General features: G+C 46.8%; 1 protein-coding gene across 2 annotated transcripts in view; it reads left to right on the top strand.

The window, feature by feature from the left end:
* The window catches only part of LOC122639654 (myosin-2-like), an 80,785-nt gene that overhangs the window by 40,575 nt on the left and 16,163 nt on the right, over positions 1-24,047 (top strand). For both annotated transcript variants that reach the window (XM_043832534.1, XM_043832533.1), the window contains exon 20: positions 23,711-23,840. In XM_043832534.1, the coding sequence (XP_043688469.1) occupies positions 23,711-23,840 (130 nt within the window). The remainder of the gene's footprint in view (positions 1-23,710; positions 23,841-24,047) is intronic.

Here is a 24,047-nt window from a genome sequence, read left to right as displayed (position 1 = left end):
AGGCCACCATCCCCATGGGAAGTTTGATCCTTGTAGCCTTCGGTGTATTTTCTTTGGCTATTCTGCCACTCAAACAGGATATCGGTGTTATCATCCTCCCACTCGGTGTTGGTTTATTACTTCGGATGTCATCTTTCATGAAACTGAGCTTTACTATTTGGTACCTCATCTTCAGGGGGAGCTTACATCTACTATTGAAGATGGACAACCTTTCATGTTGGACACCTCTACTGTTCCTGTCGAGCTTCCTGTGCAGGAGAAGACTCCTTCCATTGTAGTTAGGCCTCGACCAGCGATGCGTGTCTATACTCACAAAGGGCAGAATCAGACCACTGGTGTTACATCTCCAACTTTACCAAACCAATCGCCACCTCTTGAACCTGATCCGGCTGGACCTAATCCTGCTGTCCTTGATCTTGGTAATTCTCTTCCCTCTTTTGAACGTGATCCTTCCCTTGATTTGCCTATTGCCACTCGTAAAGGTACTAGGTCTTGTACCTTGCATCCTATTTGCTAAAACTGTCTTATATGACTCCCTTTCCCCTTCCTTTTATAGTTTTGTGTGTTCTTTATCTTCTGTATCTATTCCTCAGAACTGGCAGGAAGCTATTGCTCATTCGCAGTGGCAGGCAGCCCATGGGAACTGGTTCGTCTTCCCTCACAGAAGAAGACGGTTAGATACAAATGGGTCTTTGCGGCCAAGCAAAGGGCTGATGGTACAGTAGACCAATATAAAGCTAGACTTGTTGCGAAGGGCTTCACTCAAACATATGGGATCGATTATCAGGAGACTTTTTGTTAAACCCATGACCAAAAAAAATACGGGCTAATTTGAATTTTCGGATATAGGTCTGGAACTCGATGGATCCTGGGTTTTACCCACTAGCAACCTGTGGTGCACCAACCCGGTGCTCATTTTTTAAGGGGAATCTCCGGTAAAATCATACCTACCGATCCGGAGGCAACTACCAGACCTGTGTTGCTGTTCCATACACCAGTTGATGAGCAACCTAAGGTATAGCCCCTGCTTAATCAAAACAGGATTAAATTCAATTTTAAATGTTTAAACATGGTTTAATGGCTACAAATTATACAAGGACAATGCCCTAGGCATAGCACAGGCCTCAGTGGGACCCAAATGCAAAAACAACTGGGGTTTACCTACTGGTTCATCCCTACTGGTCTATTGGATCAACCAGTTGGATCGACCAGTACTGCTGTACTACACACAATGCATCTCAGATGCGTGGAGGTTTAGGTTTGGCTTTGATGGCGTAGGTTTAGGTTTGAGTTCACGTGTTTTGCGATGGAGGCTCCCACCAGGGATGCCCTGCCCCCTGATCCCCAACATTGCCATGGGGTTTCTAGTGGTGGGGCACCCTCCTTTGCTGCTGTCGTGTCTCGCTCGTTGTCGCTCCCTGCTGTAGAGGTTGAGATTAAGAGGGCATCGTCTCATTATGGGTGTCCTGCGGTCTTCTTCTCCAAAGACGAGTTGGTTCGATCGGAGGGGCCCTTTGCGACTTCTCTCATTGCGAAGTGCAGCTATGGCAAGCCGTCGCTGTTTGTCATCAAGGATTGCATTCGCAAAGTGCTGCACTTACAGGGGGACGTGGCAGTGTCGACGTTGGATCCTCGGCATGTCTTGTTGCGCTTCTCTTCTCCGGCAGATTTCGTCAAGGTGTGGATGAAAGAACAGATGCACATCCAAGGTTTTCTTTTCCGTTTTATGAAATGGACTGCCGACTTTGTTTCTGGTTGGGAGTCCCCCTTCGCGCCTGTTTGGATTTCTCTGCCGGGGTTGCCGGTGAATTTGTATCAGGGGAATTTCTTGTTGTCAATCGCAGGGGCTGTGGGCAGGGTTTTGAAGGTGGATGGCGCAACTGCTAATTGCACTCGCACGGTGGCAGTTGTCGACGAAGGTTTGGGTGGGTTGTGGCGACAATGGTTAGTTGGATTTTAGTTTAAGGATATAGGTAAGAGAAGAGGAGGAAGATGGTGAAGAGGAAGAGAAGAAGAAGAGAGCAAGAGAATGGAAGAGTAATATTTTGGTTGTAATGGTTGTGTGTGTGAGAGAGGTCTCCACACATCTATATTACTTCAAAGTCATAAATTAAAGTATTACAACTCACTCCCTAGGGAGGTAAAATGTAAAAAAAAAAGAAAATACCGAATTACATAATAAGGTAACTAGTAACAAGACTAGTGCCAGAACTACCCTTATTACAACTCTATACACATCTAACACTCCCCCTCAAGCTGGAGAATATATATCATGCATTCCCAGCTTGCTTAGGAGAGTACTAAACTGAGGAGAGGTGAGAGCCTTGGTGAAGATGTCTACAACCTGATCACCGGTCTTCACAAAAGGAGTACAAATACAGCCAGAGTCTATCTTCTCCTTAATGAAGTGTCTATCAACCTCAATGTGCTTAGTTCGGTCATGTTGGACAGGATTGTGAGCAATACTGATGGCAGCCTTATTGTCACAGTATAGCCTCATAGGCCCTTCAGTGCCAAATCCCAATTCTTGAACTAGTCTCTTCAACCAAATGAGCTCACACATTCCATGAGCCATAGCTCTAAATTCTGCCTCTGCACTAGATCTGGCCACAACATGTTGCTTTTTGCTTCTCCATGTAACTAAGTTAACTCCTACAAAGGTACAATAACCTGAAGTAGATCTCCTGTCTGTAATGGATCCAGCCCAATCGGCATCAGTAAAACCTTCCATTCTTAAGTGACTGTGTTTTACATACAACAGTCCTTTCCCTGGAGAAGACTTCAAATATTTGAGAATGCGATACACTGCATCCAAGTGGCCACTCTTGGGGGTATGCATGAATTGGCTCACAACTCCCACTGCGTAAGAGATATCTGGGCGTGTCATAGAAAGATAGATAAGTTTCCCCACAAGCCTTTGGTATTTTCCCGCATCAACAAGAGAAGGACCACAATCTTCTCCTAGTTTGTGATTCTGTTCAATAGGAGAATTTGCCGGTTTGCATCCTAACATCCCTGTCTCTGTCAACAAATCAAGAATAAATTTCCGCTGACATATGTTGATTCTTCTCTTGGTCCTTGATACCTCAATGCCTAAGAAGTACTTCAAGGGACCTAGATCTTTGATTTCAAACTGTTGAGCCAAGTAGATTTTCAGTCTTTTAATCTCAACCAGATCATCTCCAGTGACTGCAATATCATCAACATACACTATGAGGGATGTAATGGTACCATCTCCTCGCTTGGTAAAGAGAGTGTGATCAGCTTGACTTTGGGAATACCCATCCTTTAGAATAGCCTGTCGGAAGCGCTCAAACCATGCCTTTGGTGACCGTTTGAGACCATATAGAGCCTTTTTGAGGAGACACACTTTCCCTTCAGCTGAAGGCATTTTGAAGCTTGGTGGAGTTTGCATGTACACTTCCTCTTCCAAGTCCCCATGAAGGAAGACATTCTTCACATCTAACTGATATAGTGGCCAATCTTTATTGGCAGCCAAGGATAATAGGACTCTTATAGAGTTGTGCTTAGCCACAGGAGCAAATGTCTCCTGATAGTCAATCCCATAAACTTGACTGTACCTCTTGGCTACTAACCTTGCTTTGTATCTCTCAACTGTCCCATCTGACTTATACTTGATTGTGTAGACCCATCTGCATCCAACTGGGACACGTCCCCTTGGAAGGTCCACCAATTGCCAAGTACTATTGTTTTCAAGGGCCATCATCTCCTTGGACATGGCTTGTCTCCACTTTGGGTCAGACATAGCATCAACAACATTCTTGGGAATAGAAGCACTAGAGAGAGCAGTAACAAAGGCAAGGCCTGTAGGAGAAAGAGCATCATAGGAAACAAACTGGGCTATAGGATTAGTACAGGCTCTTTTCCCTTTTCTAACAGCAATAAGGTCTAAGTCAGATGGAAGGGAAGGAATATCACCTGATTGAGGAGGCTCAGGATGTGGATCTGGATCCAAAGAGGACTCTTGGTAGGTCTTCTTTCTTTCATTATGCAAGCCTTCACCTCTCTTGTAGGTAATATGGTAATCCTTATCCTTACCAGTATCATTGTTATCATTGTCAACATCCGGATCTGTATTCACATCTGCACCCACAACCCTGTGCTTACCAATGTCAAGTATAAAGGGAGAGATAGGTAGGGAGGAATGAAGGAGATCAGCAGCCTGTTCACTACCACAATTCTCCCCCTGAAGAGGATGCTGAGAGGGTGCAAAGAAAGGGACAGACTCAAGGAAGGTCACATCTTTGGAGATGAAACACTTCCGAGAAGAGGGATGATAGCACTTGTAACCTTTGGTAGTAGAGGAGTACCTAAGAAAGAGACACTTGAGAGCTTTGGGATCAAGTTTAGTGCGATGTGATTTATTAACATGCACATAACAAACACATCCAAAGACTTTAGGAGGAAGTGAGAAAGCAGAGACTATAGGAGATAGAATGTCTAAGGGAGATTTGTAGTCAAGAAGTTTAGTAGGCATGCGATTGATGAGGAAGGAGGCCATAAGAAGAGCCGCAGACCAGAAGGTCTTGGGGACATGCATGCCAAACAAGAGACTACGGGTGACCTCCAATAGATGGCGATTTTTCCTTATCAGCAACCCCATTTTGTTGGGGGGTATCAACACACGCAAGCTGATGGATAATGCAATGATCAGTAAAGAAGGTTTGAAGGCCACCAAACATGTATTCCCCCCCTTTATCAGACCGAACAATTTTGATCCGAGTTTCAAACTGGGTAAGGATCATCTGATAAAAATGTTGAAATGCATCACAAACATCACTTTTATGTTTCAAGAACATCCATGTAGCACGAGAAAAATCATCAACAAATGACACGAAATAACGAAAGCCAAATAAAGAAGTAGTAGGGGAAGGTCCCCAAACATCAGTATGCACAATGTGAAAAGGGGTTGCAGTTCTATTACCATGATATGGCTATGAGGAACGACAATGTTTGGCTAACATACATGATTCCCATTGAAAAACATGAGAAGAAGCAACAGAAGAAAATAAGTGAGGCAATTGTTTCCTCATTACAACAAAAGAAGGGTGGCCAAGACGACGATGCCATAACAAAACAGCCTCCACAGAACTACTATCATTACGGCCACACACATAAGATTGAGCTGTAGACACAAAAGGATAAAAAAGATAAAGGCCTTGCTCTTCACGTCCACTACCAATAATCCTCTTCGTCACCAAATCCTGAAAAAGACAGTGAGAAGGGAAAAAGGTGATGCAGCAATTCAAAGATTTTGTCAAGTGACTCACAGATAAAAGATTAACTGTAAGGTTAGGAACATGAAGAACTGAAGTAAGAGAAATAGATGAAGTGACAGGAATGCTACCCTTACCAGATATGGAGGATAGAGAGCCATCAGCTATTCTAACCTTATCCTTACCAGAGCAAATGGTATAGGAATCATAATTATGGGACGTACCAGTCATATGGTCAGTGGCACCAGAATCAATGACCCAAGACTGGGCTGTAGTAGAGGCTGAAGTAGAGACCTGTAAAGCGGAGGATGATGAGGAACTGGCTACAGAAGGTGTAGAAGATGTGCTAAGTTGTGATATGACCCGGCGAACCACTGTATCCATAAAGGCAGAGTCATCCTGTGTAGTATCTGCCTCAGTCATCACAGAGTGAGCTCCAGCTCCTCCTCTACGGCCACTACAACCACGTGTGCCAGGAGGACGGCCATGAAGAGACCAACACCTATCCTTGGTGTGGTCAGTTCTCCCATAATGATCACATTTGAACCTGTCACGAGCAACTCCACTAGCGCCTACTGTCTCCATTGTATTGGCTACCTCTCGATTAGGCCCTTGGCCTCTACCACCTCCACGGGTGTCTCGGGAAGAACTGGAGCTGAGGGCTGACCTCTCAATAGAAGATACAGAAGAGGGCTCCATAGCAACACACCGAGTCTCCTCACTCTGTAAGTAACTACAGACCTCACTAAGAGATGGAAAGGGAGACCGGCCTAAGATCTGAAGCCTGATGGGCTCATAGTTAGGGTTCAGACCACCAAGTAAGGTAAAGACACGCTCTTTTTCAAGAGTCTGATATACCTTCGCCTCATCCACTGGGTCCTTCAAGTGGAGATCCCTGTAGTGGTTATATTCTTCCAAAAGGCTAAGGAAGGCATTGTAGTACTCAGAAATGGTCCTATCACCCTGCCTCATGGAGTTAATCTTTTGGTGAAGCTGGTAGACCTTGGCAGAGTCACCCATTCGATCAAAAGTTTGTGCAACACTGTCCCAGATGGCCTTGGCAGTCTCCTTTCTTATAAACCTTTGCCCAATCTCAGGTGTCATAGAGAAGATCAGCCATGTCATGACTGTAGAATTGTCGGCCTCCCATTGGTCAAAGCCAGGTGAACTAGGCTCTGGAGCCTTAATGGTACCTGTAATGTACCCAAGTTTCCGTTTGCTTCTTAGTGATAGCCTCACGGAGTGTGACCAATCCAAATAATTGGTGCCATCAAGTTTTATAAAGGAGATCTGTGTAGGCATACTCTCATAAACAACTTGAGGTGCAGTGGGAAGAGGCTGTGAGGTAGCCGAACCAAGTTCAGATGCAGATGTATCACCCATAGTGTATGGGAAAGAGTACTTGACCATAAACAGGTAACAACCAGTAAGGGGAGTGCACACTCAACCCAAGGAAATTATCCTGGGCAGAGAACAACACCACGAAACTGAGTAGAACTCAAAGAGGAGTCTCATCCATCAAAGGAGAACACGAAGACTATAACTAAGGTCCTTATACGATCCTAGTAGGCTGGTCCAACAGCCAAATCCATGCTGAAATGGACCTGATCCATGAATTCAACCTGCAACTGGCGGAAATCTGGGCAGAAGAGCAGATCCACAAAACTGAGCTATGCTTGGACAGTACCTTCATTCATCAATGAGGCACACTTGGAGCATATAGAGGACCCTTATACGATTCTGTTGAGCTATTCCAAGCTCCAAAAACATGCCGAGAATGAGAAAACATGGCCTTCACTCTTGAGTGGCGGAAACCCTAATCGCTGCTTGGTTCACTTCAAAACAGCTTCAATGGAGCTCCAAAGTAGCTCAAGAATTTACATAGGATTTACTTCATACCTCTTTTGCAAAGGATTTACATAGGAACCTCTTGTTTGAAATCCCTTGAGTTCTAGGATCTCAAAGAGAGGGAAAAAGATGAGGAAAATAGAGATGATACGACTCTCAAACCTTTAGCTCTGATACCAAGTTGGATTTTAGTTTAAGGATGTAGGTAAGAGAAGAGGAGGAAGATGGTGGAGAGGAAGAGAAGAAGAAGAGAGCAAGAGAATGGAAGAGTAATATTTCGGTTGTAATGGTTGTGTGTGTGAGAGAGCTCTCCACACATCTATATTACTTCAAAGTCATAAATTAAAGTATTACAACTCACTCCCTAAGGAGGTAAAATGTAAAAAAGAAGAAAATACAGAATTACATAATAAGGTAACTAGTAACAAGACTAGTACCAGAACTACCCTTATTACAACTCTATACACATCTAACATGGTTTCCATCAGACTATGGTTTTTGAGAAACTGCCCCTCTATTGCAGCCATTGTTCGAAGATTGGCCATTCAAATGATTTGTGCAGGAAGTTACAGCGGCGGAGGCCAGATGCTGCAGCGGCTTCGGCTCCGATAGGGACTGCAGCCGTGGGTGTTGTCGAGGAGGGAAGAACTGGCGACGGGGTCTTCATTCCTCATGGAGAAGGCACGTCTGCAAGTGCTGGTACTGGCGGTGAGGGTGTTGGAAATCAAGTACAGCGGCAGAGAAGGACCTTGCGCAGGGAGAGGGGTCGCCGGAGGCCTTTGGCGGCAGGACTTCTGTGGAGGCCCAAGCGTTTGAGATACCCGATAGTGGAGGGTGGAGGCACCGATTGAGGAGCGGTGAGCCTTATTGGTGGGGTGGCGGCGGCGTCATCCCTAGCGTAGGCTGCAGATGTCTTCCGAACCTTGTGCTCCGGCGGCGGGGTTGCGGCGATGGCAGTGGGAAAGTCCAGCGGTGGGGCCTTGATTGCTCCATTTTGTAGTGAGCTCGTGGTATCTAGCCAAGTTTGGGGGCTGCCATGAGCAGCGTCGGTGGTGCGTGACAGGCCTTCTTTTTCGTTAATGATGTTGCCTCGACGAGTTCAAAAGATGACTCGCATGGCGGCGGTGTTGCGCTATAGTGGCGGTCGTGTGGTATTGATGGAGAGTCTCGGGACGTTCAATGCCACGCTACGAGGAGGAGGGTTAACAGTTGGTGGAGCGACCGGCCGAGTCGCGTTGAGGTCGACCCTAGCCCCGAGAGTGCCAGAGCCTCGGGCGGGGGCTGGTCGGAGGGGACGTGGTCGTAGGAGGCACTTGCAGCCGAGGGCACCTAGCGTTAGGGCAGCCTTAGTCTATAAATGCAAGAAAATTAAGAAGGCTGCGGCGGGAAGGAGGAACAGAGATGGGTCGCAAAGAAGGGTCACGAGATCTATGAGATCGGCGATTCTGATGTTGCAATCGACCAATGAATTGCATCTTTTGGAATGCAAGAGGTGTTGGTAATAAGCTACGTGTAGGCGGTTGAAAGCTCTTGTTAGCTCTAATAAAGTGGACTTGGTGGCGAGGCGAACCAAAGGCACAAGTTTCAAAGGCGCAAGTGGTTAGGAGGAGGATCAGGTTGGACTCAATGTTGTGTTCGAACAGGATTTGGGTCTTTTGGAGGACTTCGGTGCAGGCTCGTGTGGTGGATGAAGGCGACCAGTTTGTGACTTCTCATTTTTTTTGTGCATGGCTTTTGTGAGAGGATGGACCGAAGGGGCTTGTGGGGAGGCTACAGGAGTTCTCCTAGACTGTATCCACTCCTTGGGCGGTGGGAGTGATTTTAATGCTGTTATGGCACTGGTTGAGAAGGTGGGCGGGAGGCGAGCTTGCTCTCTCTCATTGGAGGACTTTAGAGGTTTTGTTAATAGGGCGGGCGCTTATAGATACGAGGATATGTTGGGAACATGTACACCTGGTCTAACAACCAGGATGGTGCTGGTAGGGTGATGGGTCGGCTGGAACGATTTTTGGTGAATGCAGAATGGGCTAATGTGTTTACCAGGTGCTCAGTGACACATTTTAGCAGGACTTGCTTTGACCATGGGCCTCTTGGCCTCTCCTTGGGGGTGGAAGGGCACCATCCTTCATCAGGGTTCAAGTTTCAACGTATGTGGCTCCGACACCCTGAGTTTCTTTTCGCTTGTGAAAGAGCAGCTGGGATAAGCCGCTGTGGTCTCGCCTTGAATGTACTCTTATTGAAGCTTAAAGGGTTTCGCTCTTCCTCCGCACTGAACAGGGGAGGTGTTTGGCAACATACATCGGCGTGTTAGGGATGCAGAGGATGCGGTGTGTAGGGCGGAAATGAGTTTGACTCACGTGATGAGGAGGCGACCAGGGCAGCTCTGGGGAGGGCTAGGGATAATCTCCAGGAGGTGTTGTTGTAGGAGGAGATAATCTGGAGACAAAAGTCCAGGGTTCACTGGCTTAAGGAGGGGGACCGCAATACAAAGTTTTTCCACTCGATGGCCAATGTCAGGAGGAGAATTGCTTCTTTGGAGCGCATCAGAGGGGCAAATGGCGAGTGGATCTCGGATGTGGAGGGGGTGCAAAAAGAGGCCGTGTGACATTTTTCGGGAATTTTTACTATACAGGGCTGTGTGATGGATGAGGGGTTATTATCGGTGATCCCTGTGGTGGTGTTCGAGGCTGATAATGCTGCCCTGCTGGTGGTCCCCTCCTTTGAGGAGGTAAAGGGTGCTGTCTTTGCTTTGTCGGCAGACAGTGCGCCTGGGCCGGATGGGTTCTCGGGCCATTTCTTCACAGCTTGCTGGGAGATGGTAGGGGCAGATGTGTGGGCTGCGGTGAAGGAGTTTTTTGTAGGTGGGCCTCTCCCTAGGAGCTATACTGCTGCCAACTTGGTCCTGATCCCTAAGAAGGACAATCCAGAGGTGATGGCTGATTTGAGACCTATTAGCCTATACAACTTCTCCTACAAGGTTATTACGAAGATCATGACCTCTAGGTTGGCGGGTCTACTGCCTACCCTGGTGGCGGAGGAGCAGGGTGCTTTTGTGCAGGGGAGATGCATTCATGATAACATTTCTTTAGTGCAAGAGGTTTCACACGAGTTGAACAGGAAGGCGAGGGGGGGAAATGTGATCCTTAAGCTAGACATGGCCAAGGCCTATGATCGGCTTGAATGGGGGTTTCTATGGAGTGTGCTCTTGAAGTTTGGGTTTTGTAGGGATTGGGTCAATCTGGTCAGGTGGACGGTCGAGAATTCCTGGTTCTCGGTAGTACTTGGGGGCAGGCAGTCAGGGTTCTTCAAATCTACCAGGGAGTGCGACAAGGGGACCCCCTGTCACCTACGCTCTTCATTTTGGCAGAGGAGGTGCTTAGCAGGGGAATCAAGGAGTTATTTATGGAAGGTCATGCCGCCTACTTCAGGTTGCCGAGAGGGTGCCCGGGGATCTCTCACAGTCTTTTTGCTGATGACACCATCATCTTCTCCAGGGGTCTCAAGGGCTCTCTTAAGCAGATCATGGGGTTTCTCTCTAGGTATGAAGGTTTCTCTGGACAGTTGGTCAACAAACAGAAGAGCTGTTTTGTGGTTGGGCACAAGGCAACGCGTGCCCATGCTAGGATGGTGGGGGCAGTTACAGGCTTTTCTCAGAAGGCACTCCCTATCACTTATTTAGGAGCCCCGCTTCACTGTGGTAGGCTCAAGGTTTGCTTCTTTGATGCTCTTATTGATAAAATCAATAATAAGGTGGTAGGTTGGAAGGGTAAGCTCCTCTCAGCGGGGGGCCGGGTTACCTTGCTAAAGCATGTTCTCTCTTCTGTCCCTAGCCATGTCCTGGCCACGCTGGACCCTCCTAAAGCTGTGTTGCGAAGGCTGTGTTGCATCTTTGCTGACTTTCTCTGGGGAACCTCGGAATGGGGGAAATGAAGGCACTGGGTCAACTGGCAGAAGGTGTGCAGGCCGCAGGAGGAAGGGGGCCTTGGTGTTAGGTTGCTGGACGAGGTTGGGCTCTCTTTGAGGCTTAAGGGTCTCTGGCGCATTCTGACGGAGCATTCTTTATGGAGCAGTTTTTTCAAGGCCAAGTTCTTCAAGGGCCTCCATATGGTGCTGGTTGACCCTCATGGGGTGACTTCTAGGTCTTGGAGGGATGCGCTGGCGTTTAGGGGAATGATCTTGGAGAGATCTCGGTGGCTGGTTGGCTCTGGGAATGTCTCTTTATGGCTTGATAACTGGTCTGGGGCGGGTCCTGTGATTGATGCAGTGGACAATGCCCTTCTGGTAGATGTTGATCTGCGAGTGAAAGATGTTGTTGAGGGGGATGGCTCTTGGAGACAAGACATCTTGGATCACATTGATGATGAGGCCATCTGGCAGGCTATCGTCCAAGGTAATGTTCACATCTCAGACAGGCCAGATGTTCTAGTGTGGGCACCGGCTAGTGATGGTCGCTTTTCAACCAAATCGGTCTGGTATGAGATCAGGATGGTGGGGTCAGTTGCTGCCTATGCAAAGTGGATATGGAACCCCTTGCTCCCAACCAAGGTGGCTTTCTTCTCCTGGCAGCTGTTGAACGGCAAGATACCTACGGAAGTTACCTTAATGTCAGTTGGGATTCCCTTGGCCTCTCGTTGTTACTGCTGTGGCTCCCCCCAAAGGGAAACTACTGATCACTGCCTAATAGGTGGTGTTATAGCGGCTAAGGTATGGAGGTTCTTCTCTCGCCTTTTTGACTTGGTGCCTTACCCAGGGCAGGATGTTAGGGGTCGGCTAGCGCTATGGCATGGGTTAGCGAGCTACAGGTGCATCAGTGATTACATTGTGGGGCTCTTGCCGGCTTTGATTGTGTGGGAGCTATGGAAAGAAAGAAACAAAAGGAGGCATGGGGAAACTAAGCGTACTGCTGCCACTATCATTGATCGTGTTAGAAGGTGGGTGAAAGAGCTCCCAATCCCCTCACACGTGGGCAAACGTGGATCTGCAAGGGATGGGCTGATTCAGCAGTGGTTCGAGTTATAGTGGGGGATGCAACTAGCGTTAACGCGCCGATTGTTCCAAGTAAGGGGGGAACCAGTCCAGCGAAGGTCCTCCATGCCTAGATCTTCTAAGCACTCGTTAAAAGCAAGGACGGAGGAAGAGTCAATAGGTCTGCCACCCTGTTTCTCATCTTGGGATCGCACCACATTGAAGTCCCCGCCTAAACCCTAAGGAATGGAGTCCGTGGAGGTTTTGAGGAGGGTGAAATCAAGCCAAAGAGAAGAACAGTCAATAGCATGGTTACAGGCATAGACAACCGTCGGAAAGAAAGTGGAATGGGAATTGGGAATGGAAAGGTTGAGATGGAGGAATTGGGAAGAGGAATGGGAAAGAGAGATGTTGATTTTGGAAGGGTCCCAGAGGAACCAGATCCGACCGAGAGGGGAGTGATTGTAATTAGAGAGAAGGGACTAGGAGGGGGTAATTGAGGCTGCAATGTAGGAGGCATTATCTTGTAGAACACGGGTCTCAAGAAGGGCACAAAAAGAAGAATGGGTGGATTTGATGAGGGATCTAATGTCCTGATGTTTGGCTAGGGAGTTGAGACCCCTGACATTCCAAATGAAGCCTGCAGACATGACCACTAGAGGGGGAATAGCAATGTGCGTACCGGAGGGAGAAAAGAGAAACAGAAATAAAAGATAAAAATACAACTCTAGGACATATGACATAAACATGTACTAAAGTACCCCTAGTCCATATACTCTAATACTCCCCCTCAAGCTGGAGAATAAATGTCATACATTCCTAGCTTGGACAATAAGGCACTAAATAGACCAGGAATGAGACCCTTGGTGAAGATATCTGCTACTTGATCACCTATCTTCAAAAAGGGAGTGCAAATGCACTCAGAATCCAGCTTCTCTTTGATGAAGTGACGATCAACCTCAATATTCTTGGTTCGATCATGTTGAACCGGATTATGGGCAATGCTTATGGCAGCTTTGTTGTCACAATAAAGTCTCATTGGCCCTGCAGTTTCAAAGCTCAAGTCTTGAAGAAGTCTCTTTAACCATATAAGCTCACATACTCCATGAGCCATGGCCCTAAACTCGGCCTCTGCACTGGATCTAGCTACAACTGGTTGTTTCTTGCTCCTCCAAGTAACTAGATTACTACCCACAAAGGTACAGTACCCAGAAGTAGATCTCTTGTTAGAGACTGAACCAGCCCAATCAGCATCTGTGTAGCCTTCAATCTGTAAATGGTCATGCCTGGCAAATAGAAGACCATTTCCTGGACAAGACTTCAAGTATCTAATGATGCGATACACTGCATCCAGATGTCCACTCCTGGGAGCATGCATGAACTGACTCACCACTCCAACTGCATAAGATATGTCTAGTTGAGTCAAGGAGAGATAGATTTGTTTCCCAACTAACCTTTGGTACTTGCTTGCATCTATAAGAGGAGAACCACATTCATCACCAAGTTTATGATTCGGATCAATGGGGGAAGTGGCTGGTTTGCACCCCATCATCCCTGTCTCTTTCAAAAGATCCAAGACAAATTTCCTTTGGCAAATGTTGATCCCTTTCCTTGATCTACATACTTCAATACCCAAGAAGTATTTCAAAAGTCCAAGGTCTTTGATCTCAAACTGTTTAGCCAAATAGATTTCAATCTGTTTATCTCAGCAACATCATTCCCAGTCACCACAATGTCATCAACATAGACAATGAGAGCTGTAATTATACCATTACCTCTCCTGATAAACAAGGTGTAGTCAGCTTGACTCTGATAATACCCATTCTTCAGGATGGCTTGTCTAAATCTCTCAAACTAGGCCTTAGGAGACTGCTTGAGGCCATAGAGAGCTTTCTTCAAGAGACATACTTTCCCTTCAGCTGAGGGACACTTGAAACAAGGTGGAGGCTGCATGTATACTTCTTTTGCTAAATCTCCATGAAGAAATGCATTCTTCACATCTAATTGGTACATTGGCCAATCTTTATTGGCTGCCACTGAAAGAAGAACCCTGATGGAGTTATGTTTGGCTATAGGGGCAAAAGTCTCCTGGTAGTCAATGCCATACACCTGACTATACCCCTTTGCAACCAGCCTAGCTTTGTACCTTTCCACTGTACCATCGGATCTATACTTGATTGTATAAACCCATCTGCATCTAACTGGAGTTCAACCCCTGGGAAGATCAACTAGTGTCCAGGTATTGTTCTTCTCTAGAGCCACCATTTCCTCAGTCATTGCTTGCCATCTATTTTGGATCGGATAAGGCCTCTGTGACATTTTTGGGAATGGAAGAAGACTCAAGAGCAGTGGAAAAAGCAATACCTGTAGGAGAGATAGAGTCATAGGAAACAAACTGGGCTATGGGGTTAGTATGTGCTCTCTTCCCCTTTCTCATAGCAATGGGAAGATCTAATTCAAGAGAGGAATTACCTGGCCGAGGAGGATGAGACGAGGATGTGGATCCAAAGAGGGGTTTTGGCAGGGTTGCTTATACCATGGTTGCTTCCCTTTTCCATTCAACAAGGATTCACCTCTTGTGAATACACCATCTTCTTTGAATCTTATTCCCTTGTATTCTGTTTTCCTGCTATCATCACCACCACTACTAGCATCAATATCAACAACACCATCAGCATCAGCATCATCAACAACATCCACTTCTTTGTACTTTCCAATATTAAATAAGAATGGGGAAGTGGAGGTAGGCAAGGGAGATAGAAAGGGAATGACATCAGCATTCTGTTCACTGCTAGTACTCTCCCCCTGAACGGAATGTTGAGGGGAAGAAAAATAAGAGATAGACTCAAAGAAGGTAACATCTTTGGAGAGAAGTCGCCTTCGGGAAGGAGGATGGTAGCACTTATACCCTTTGGTTGAATCAGAGTAGCCCAAGAAGATGCACTTGAGAGCTTTGGGATTAAGCTTGGTACTGGCTGATTTGTTGACATGAACATAACAAACACAACCAAAGACTCTCGGAGGCAAGGAGAAAACTGAGGAATGAGGAGAAAGAAGAACCAGAGGGGATTTGGAGCCAAAGAGTGGAGTTGGCATCCGATTAATAAGAAAGCCAGCGGTATGAAGTGCATCAGACCAGAAGGTCTTAGGCACATGCATACCAAAGAGAAGACCCATGGTGATTTCTAGCAAATGGCGGTTTTTACGCTCAGCCACCCCATTTTGCTGTAGGGTGTCAACACAAGCCAGTTGATGGATGATTCCATTATCAGTAAAGAACTATTGGAGCCCCCCATACGTGTACTCACCCCCCTTATCAGACCTAACAACTTGGATGCAAGTACCAAACTGAGTACTAATAAGTTGATAAAAATCCTTAAAAGCATCACAAACGTCACTCTTTTGTTTTAACAAAACAGTCCAAGTAGACCGAGAATAGTCATCCACAAATGAAACAAAGTAACGAAATCTAGATAAAGAAGTAGCAGGGGAAGGCCCCCAAACATCAGCATGAACAAGGGAAAAAGGTGCAGTAGATCTATTACCACGATAAGGATAAGATGTGCGATAATGTTTAGCAAAAATATAAGATTCACACTGAAAAACATAAGATGAAGGGAAAGAAGTAAACAAGCGGGGTAACTTTCTCCTCATAACGACAAAAGAGAGATGACCCAAATGCTGATGCCAAAGCATTACAGACTCCAAAGTATTACGGTTACTCCGATCATAAACATAAGCTGCAACAGTAGATTGAGCAGGTAACCGTGGTTCAAGAAGAAAGAGTCCTCCTTTCTCAGTCCCACTGCCAATAACCCTCTTTGTCTCTAAATCCTGAAAGACACAATAGGAAGGAAAGAAAGTGACACAACAATGTAAGGATTTGGTTAGGTGACTCACTAATAATAGGTTAGTAGCAAAATTAGGAACATGAAGGACAGACTCAAGGGAAATAGAGGGAGTAACTCGCACATTACCCTTACCAGGGACAGAAGAAAGGGAACCATAAGCAACCCTTACCTTGTCCCAGCCAGAGCAAATGGAGTAGGAATCATAATACTGTGACATACCAGTCATGTGGTCAGAGGCTCCAGAGTCAATAATCCAGGTGGGTGTAGTAGTAGGAGCAGACGAGACCTGCAGAGCTGAGGCAGAAGTAGTTAATCCTCCATATGTAGAACCAGTAGCTGACCCTCCAAGGTGAGACATCAAGCAGCGGAGGGCGGCAATATCATTCTGTGAAAGGGAATCAGGAGCAGGCTGGGGTCCAGATGTCTCAGACTCATACGTTACTGAGTGAGCCCTAGCTCCCCCTCGCTTGCCTCCACAGGCATTAGAGGAACCACCACGCATAGCAGGGGGCTGCCCATGAAGATCCCAACACCTGTCCTTGGTGTGTCCAAGCTTCCCATAATAATCACATTTGAACCTCTCACGATGATCTCCACGAGTTGGCCCTTGGCCTCTTCCCCCACTTTTCCATTCTCTGTGGGAACTAGAAACAAGAGCAGATCTCTTTGTTGATGGGGTAACATCCATAGTTGCTCTCCTGGTTTCCTCACTCTGCAAGTAGCTGCACACGTCATCCAAAGATGGAAAGGGAGATCTCCTTAGGATTTGCAAACGAAGAGGCTCATATTCTGGGTTACGACCACCCAGCAAGATAAGGACTCTTTCCTTTTCACGGTTCCTGTAGACCATGGCCTCATTCTCAGAATTAGACAGGTGGATATTGTTATAGTGATCATACTCCTCCCACAAGCTGATAATAGTGTTGTAGTAATCAGATATGCTCCTATCACCCTGTTTCATATGGATGATTTTTTGAAGGATTTGATACACTTTAGTTGCATCACCAACTCTATCATAAATCTTGGAGGCACTGTCCCAGATATCCTTCGCAGTCTCCTTACTCATAAACCTCCTACCTATCTCAGGTTTTATGGAGAATATCAGCCAAGTCATAGCAGTAGAGTTCTCAGTCTCCCACTTGACATAGCCTGCATTAGTGGTAGCAGGAGCCTTGATAGATCCAGTAATGTATCCCAACTTCTCCCTACTGCGTAGAGACAACTTCACAGAACGGGACCAATCCAAGTAATTGGTATTGTCCAATTTCACAACAGATATTTAGGTGTTGGGATTGTCAAAGGAAGCCAAAAATGGGATACCACTGACCGGAATTGGTCCACTGACCTCAGAATCAGCCCCAGACACTGTAGACATACTGCCAAACAACTCAGGGGAATGCAAAATAAAGCCCTGTATAAATGGGGAGACACCTCAACCCAACCACAACAAGGATAACAGCAAGCAACAGGCAGCCAAGCGCATACACTTGAAGGAAAAATAACACAAACTAAATGTTTCCACAAACCAAACAACAGCAGCACATATCATCCAAGGCCATAACACTAATCAAATCTGCCACTCACAATAATGAAGAACCACACAAGATAGCACAGCCTCAACAAGGTCTTCAACAGAAAAAAGGTAGAGAGAATACCCTGCTGGCAGTATTGTGGATGAGAGTAAAGCTCTCAAACCTGCTTCATGTCTCAATCAAGACCTTAGAAGCCTTAAAGAGTACCTTAAGGTGAGTCAAAAGGTCCCAGCCCCAAAGTAAATCAAGCTGCCAACAGGCAGAATCGAACAGGGAAGAGAAACCAACTGGCGAAAAAAAACTGGGCAGCAATCTTTGGAGCAACACTCCTCGAGGTGCTTCTCTCTTCAACCGACTGTTGGAGGGGTTGAAAGGACACCCCTAAACGATCCAAAAGCACCAAACCTCATCCCAAAAAGTTGAGAGATGAGGGAGAAACAAAAAATAAAGTTGCAAAGGCTGGTGGTAATCTTTGTGCAGCTGCTGGAGCTTCAGCTCTTCTTCACTAATATCTGCAGTCCCTCCATTCTATATTGAATCAAAGAATGGAACTCTAAAGGGATGTATTGCATCACATTGTACAACCCCTAATGGAACCCTAAAGAGAAGAAGGGTTCCAAAGAGAGGTAGAAGAAACAAGGAAACAAGGCTGACCCTAGCCGACTCTCAAACCAGAGGACCTTGATGCTCTGATACCAAGTTAATATTTATAGTTGATTGATCCTAGTAAGGAGGAAGGATTAACAGCATGAAGGAGAAGAAGAAGAAGGAAGAAGAGAGGAAGAAGAAGACAGTTGGAGAGAATCGTGAATGTTAGGAGTTACTTCTCCTAACATCCATTTACTTCATTAAGACATTCTTAGGAAATTATAAGGACCTCCCTAGGGAGGTAAAAGAGAAACAGAAATAAAAGATAAAAATACAACTCTAGGACATATGACATAGACATGTACTAAAGTACCCCTAGTCCATACACTCTAACAGAGGGGTGCTACGGTAATGACGACAAAAGAAGACTAAAGCCGGGTCGCGGACAAGAGGCTTGAGTGGGGGGGAAGGGAAGAGCAGGTGAAACCCGGGGGGGCAATTCAGAAAGAGGGGGGGTCAAGGGGGAAGTCCAAGAGGGAAGGGGAGGAGATGGATATGGGGAGGGATTGGGATAGGAGATTGGGGAATAGTTGATAGAGATGGGCTGGGGGTTGAATGATGGGCAGGTTATAAGTGAAGAAAGATTGGGCTTGGGTTGGGGGGGAGAGGGTTAAGAGGGGCTGGGTTAAGAGGGGGGTAGTGGTTAAGAGGGGCTGGGTTGAAAGGGGCGCAGAGGTTTGGGCCAGGCTGCTGGGCCAGAGGTGGAGAGAGGACTAGGCCGGGACCTAGGCTAGGAGGGGGGGAAAGGAAAGGTCCGCCAGGCTAGGCCTAGGAATAAAAGAGGGGTCATGGGCTTGGGGGGAGGGCCCAATAGGACTGGAAATGGGTTTGAGAAAAAAGCTTAAGTCATTAGAGGAGGGTAACGAGAAAGGCCAGGGAGGGGTAGGGAGCAGGGGGTAAAGTAGGTAATGAGGTGGATATTCAGCCTACGGTGGATAATTTGCGAGCCAGCTGGTCTCCTGTCTTAGGGTGGAGGAGGAGACCACATGCGGCCATATTGGAGGAGAGCGCATGAGCTGGAGGAAGGTGAGGTTAGTGTTGGCGAGGGTCAAGCCAGGATTGGGGCTGTCAGTTTGGGTAACCAAGGCATAACGATGGTGGATCTAACAGCCTTTGGCCTTTCAGTGGGTAGTGACAGTGGTACGCTCGCTTTATTTCATAACCTGAAGGGGTCGGGTTCATAAGTCTATTTTGCAAATGGACCTTTGCCGTTGGGTTCCAAAGACGATGGTTATGTTTCTGGCTATGCCGAACCGAGTGGGGCGACAACAAATGGTGGAGAGTTTGAGAGCCTTTAGCTCCACTCTGGAGGAGAGGGTTTAGGTGACACTTGGGAGGTTAGAAACAAGGGAATAGTACTTCACGCAAGAGTCGCCGGCTCCGCGATCGTGTGCATCCCAAAACGCTTTCCTTGAGCAATTGTATGTATGCAGAAGAAAATTAAGAAGGCCAGGCAGGAGGACATAATAGGGATTTGGCCCAAAGACGTGTTACGAGATCGATGCGATCGACAGCAGCTCCTCGCGATGTGTCCTTATGAGTTGCATATTTTGGAATGCTCGAGGTGTTGGAAATAAGCCGACTATTAGGCGTCGAAATCTTTGGTGAGTTTACACAAGGGCGGACATCAGTAGCTATTCTTGAACCCAAGGCACGTGGCAAAGGCAAGATTGGTAATGAGGAGGATTGGCGAGTCTTTTCATGTATGCTGGACGAGGCTCGATTTTGGAAAGCCTCTCTGATCGTCCGTGGGGTGGAGGAGCATGATCAGTTTATTACCCTTGAATGTAAGGAGGCCAATAGGGGACTTTTCTTTTTTCCTTTGTCCATGGTCGTTGTTCAAATGTAGAAAGAAGGGTCTTGTGGGAGAGGCTTGAGGTGTTCTCGGGGGAGGTGTTGCACCCTTAGGCAGTGGGAGGTGATTTTAATGTGGTTGTATCCCCCCTTGAGAAGCTGGGTGGTCGTCCAGTTTGCTCTCTCTCTGTGGAGGAGTTTGGGTCATTTGTGAGTAGGGCTGCCCTAGTTGATGCGGGCTACGCTGGTAACATGTTCACATGGACAAATAATCAAGTGGGGGCAGGTAGGGTGATGGCTAGGCTGGACAGATTTCTGGTTAACACTGCTTGGCTGGCTACCTTCCCAAGCAGCTTTGTCACCCACCTTAACAGAGCATGTTCAGATCATGCGCCCATCGGGCTTTCTTTTATGATGGCTGGGCAGCAGGCTTTCTCTTCCTTTAAGTTTCAACAGATGTGGCTCAGGCATCCATGCTTTCATGATTTCATCAAGGACCAGTGGGCTCGGCCGGTCTCTGGCTCCCCTCTTTATGTGCTATTTTTTAAGTTAAAATTTCATCGTAGTGCGTTGCAAAAGTGGAACAAGGAGGTCTTTGGCAATATACACCAGAAGGTGAGGGACGCTGAGGACTCGGTGTGCAGAGCGGAGGTGGTTTTTGACCAACAAACCTCCGATGAGTCCAAAGAGGCATTGGTAGCAGGTAAGGAAATTTTGAAGGAAATTCTCCTACAGGAGGAATATTCTGGAGGCAGAAATCCAGGGTAACTTGGTTAAAGGAGGGGGATCGAAACATGAAATTCTTTCACGCTATGGTGAATGTTCGAAGGAGGCAGGCTTGTATCCAGAAAATCAAGGGGGGAATGGAGAGTGGATAATGAACCCTGAGGGGATCCAAGCGGAGGCGGTGCGGCATTTCTCTGACATCATTTCGTCTCAAGGTTGTGTGGTGGATGTTGAACTGCTCTCTGTGGTTCCAAAGGCTGTCTCTGAGGTTGATAACGCTAGTCTCCTTGTGTGGCCCACGAAGGAAGAGGTTAAGGGGGCTATTTTCTCTGCCTTGCGAGAGCGCACAGGGTCCGAATGGCTTTACTGGCTATTTTTTTACCTCGTGCTAGGATATCGTGGGTGAGGAGGTTTGGGCTGCGGTCCAAGATTTCTTTACGGGAGGGGAGCTTCCCAGGAGCTTCACCTCTGCAAACCTGGTCCTCATTCCTAAGAAGGACAACCTCGAGGTAATGTCGGATCTTCGTCCTATTAGCCTCTGTAATTTTGCTTACAAGATTATTGCCAAGATCTTTGCTTCCAGGCTGGCAGGTATCCTCCCTTCATTAATTGCAGAGGAGCAAGGAGCGTTTGTGCAAGGCAAAAGTATTCATGACTCCATATCCATTGTGCAAGAAATGGCCCAGGACATTAACCGGAAAATCAGGGGGGGCAATGATATTCTTAAGCTGGACATGGCGAAGGCTTATGATCGCCTGGAGTGGGACTTTCTCTGGCAGGTCCTCTCTAAATTTGGTTTTAGTGACGCCTGGATCAGCTTGATTAAGAAGATGGTTGACAACTGTTGGTTCTCTATAGTGCTAGGGGGCAAACAATCGGGCTTTTTCAAATCTTCTAGAGGGGTGCGGCAAGGTGACCCCCTCTCGCCAGCTCTTTTTATCATCGCTGAGGAGGTGCTGAACAGGGGAATTAAAAACTTGTTTGTGGAAGGGCATGCTTCCTTTTACAAGCTTCCAAGAGGGTGTCCGGGGATTTCTCATTGCCTGTTTGCAGATGACACTATTATCTTCTGTAGGGTGCTCAAGGGTTCACTTAAACAGATCATGGGTCTCCTCAGCAGGTACGAAGGCTTCTCGGGTTAGCTGGTTAATAGACAGAAAAGCTGCTTTGTGTTGAGTGGTTTGGCCACACCAGCTAGAGGCCGCTTGGTTGGTGAGATAACTGGTTTTCCTAGGAAATCTCTCCCTATTACTTACCTAGGAGCACCCCTCCATTCAGGGAGGATGAAGATTTGCTTGTTTGATGGGTTGATTGAGAAGATTAGATGCAAGGTGGCAGGTTGGCAAGGAAGGCTGCTTACTGCAGGAGGCAGGATTACTCTTATAAAGCATAACCTTTCCTCAATTCCAATTCATGTTCTTGCGACACTGGCACCACCCAAGGCGGTGTCTAGGAGGGTCTATGGGATTTTTGCTGACTTTCTATGGGGCTGCTCAGAGTGGGGGAAGAGAAAACATTGGGTTGGATGGCATAAAGTTTGTAGGCCAGTTGGGGAGGGAGGGCTAGGGATCAGACTGCTGGAGGATGTTGGACTCTCGCTTAGGCTCAAAGGCCTGTGGAGGGCGCTAGGGGAGCGCTCCATTTGGAGTGATTTTTTCGAAGCTAAGTTCTTTAAAAATCAGCATGTTGTTCTATCAGAGGCAAACAAAACAAGCTCTAAGTCTTGGAGGCACACTTTGGAGCACAAGGAGGTCCTGTTATCAAATTCCAGGTGGCTGCTGGGGGCAGGTAATATTCTCTTCTGGCTGGACAACTGGACGGGTTTTGGTCCCCTAATGGACACTGTAGACAATGGTCTTGGGGTTGATATGGGGCTGAGGGTGAAGGATGCCTTTTGCGAGGATGGCACTTGGAAGCAAGAAGTGTTGGACAGCATTGATTCAGAGGCCATAAGAGAGTATATTTCGTCAGTTTCTTTTTTCTTGTCGGGAGGTGAAGATGTGCTGGTTTGGGCTCTCTCTAGTAATGGCTTGTTCTCTACCAAGGTGGTGTGGGATGTGGTGCGGGGTCAGTCGCCAATAGTCTCCTATGCGAAGTGGATATGGAATAGCACACTCCCGGTGAAGATGTGCTTCTTTTCTTGGCAGCTGCTGAATGGAAGGATACCTACAGATGACTCTTTGATGGCAATAGGTATTCCACTTGCCTTGAAATGTTGTCTGGGTCTTGCAGCTCCCATCGTAAAGTGCAAACAGCCCATCCCAGTATACTGGTGCCCCCCCTTCTACTCGGTAAAGTTGAACATTGACGGAGCTTGTTCTGGTAACCCTGGCCTGGGTGGAGGAGGTGGGATCATTAGAGACCGGAATGGGAAAGCGCTGGCAGCCTTCTCTAATTTTTATGGGCCGAGTACCAGCTCTCTGGCGGAACTCAAGGCGCTGAGGGATGGCCTAAGGTTGTGTAAGGATTTGGGGTTCACGGATGTTGTGATTAACTGTGACTCAGAGGTAACGATTAGAGCAGTCAATCAGAGGAGGGGTAACTTATGGGAAGGATGGTATCACTACAAGGAGATTCATGAATTATTAGCTTGTACTCGGGCCAACATTACTTTTGCCTATCGGGAGAGCAACAGAGCGGCTGATTGGTTGGCCAAGCACTCTTGTCTTGCGATGACTTCTATTGTTTATCAACCGGAGAGCTTGCCGGGTGGTCCCTTTCAGGCCATTCTCCGTGAGGACAAGGCTGGCCTTCCTGTCCTACGAAGCTAATGGCTTGGTTGTTTTTACTCTTGTATGGGGTGGCTGTTCATTGAGAGGTGTGATGTTGTCTTGGGAAGGGGTTAGGCGGAATGTCCCCCCCTGTATTCTTTATAATTTGCTTATTGATTTTAATAAAGGTTTAGGGGCCAACCCGGGTCCCAGGTAATATTCGGGTTTGAAAAAAAAAAAAGTGCAGGAATGGTATCAATGCTCATTATTTTAGTTCTGTCAATGGTTGACCTTAACATTTGAATATGACCATATTTAAGGATTTTGTTTATTCCTGTTTCAATTTGTTATTTCTTCTGGCGTGGCTCTAATTTTCTTATATGTTGGGTGATTTGTAGATTGGTGCGCTGGAAGATAAAAGAAAGCAAATATTGGGAGCCATTCTTAGTATCCAAAAATGTTTCCGTGGTCACCTAGCACGCCATTATTTCCATGATCTCAGGAGAGGAATGACTACACTGCAATCATGTAATGCACATGTAGTCTTGCTGGTTTTGATGGTTCCATCTGAAAACATTCATTTGGTGGTTCTATGATCACATTGGTTTCATGTCGTCTTCCCTTTGTATGGTCCTGAATTTATTAAATACAGAATGGGTATCCATTGTTAGTTTAGAATTACGTTTTTGTCTTCACAAAGGAACAATGCATTGCCTTCATCTTTACCGCCTAAAT

This window comes from Telopea speciosissima, chromosome 9, assembly GCF_018873765.1.
Source record: "Telopea speciosissima isolate NSW1024214 ecotype Mountain lineage chromosome 9, Tspe_v1, whole genome shotgun sequence".
NCBI classification, from domain to species: domain Eukaryota; kingdom Viridiplantae; phylum Streptophyta; class Magnoliopsida; order Proteales; family Proteaceae; genus Telopea; species Telopea speciosissima.
Note: the sequence above shows the minus strand (reverse complement) of the source record. Positions and strands in the feature narration are given on the sequence as shown.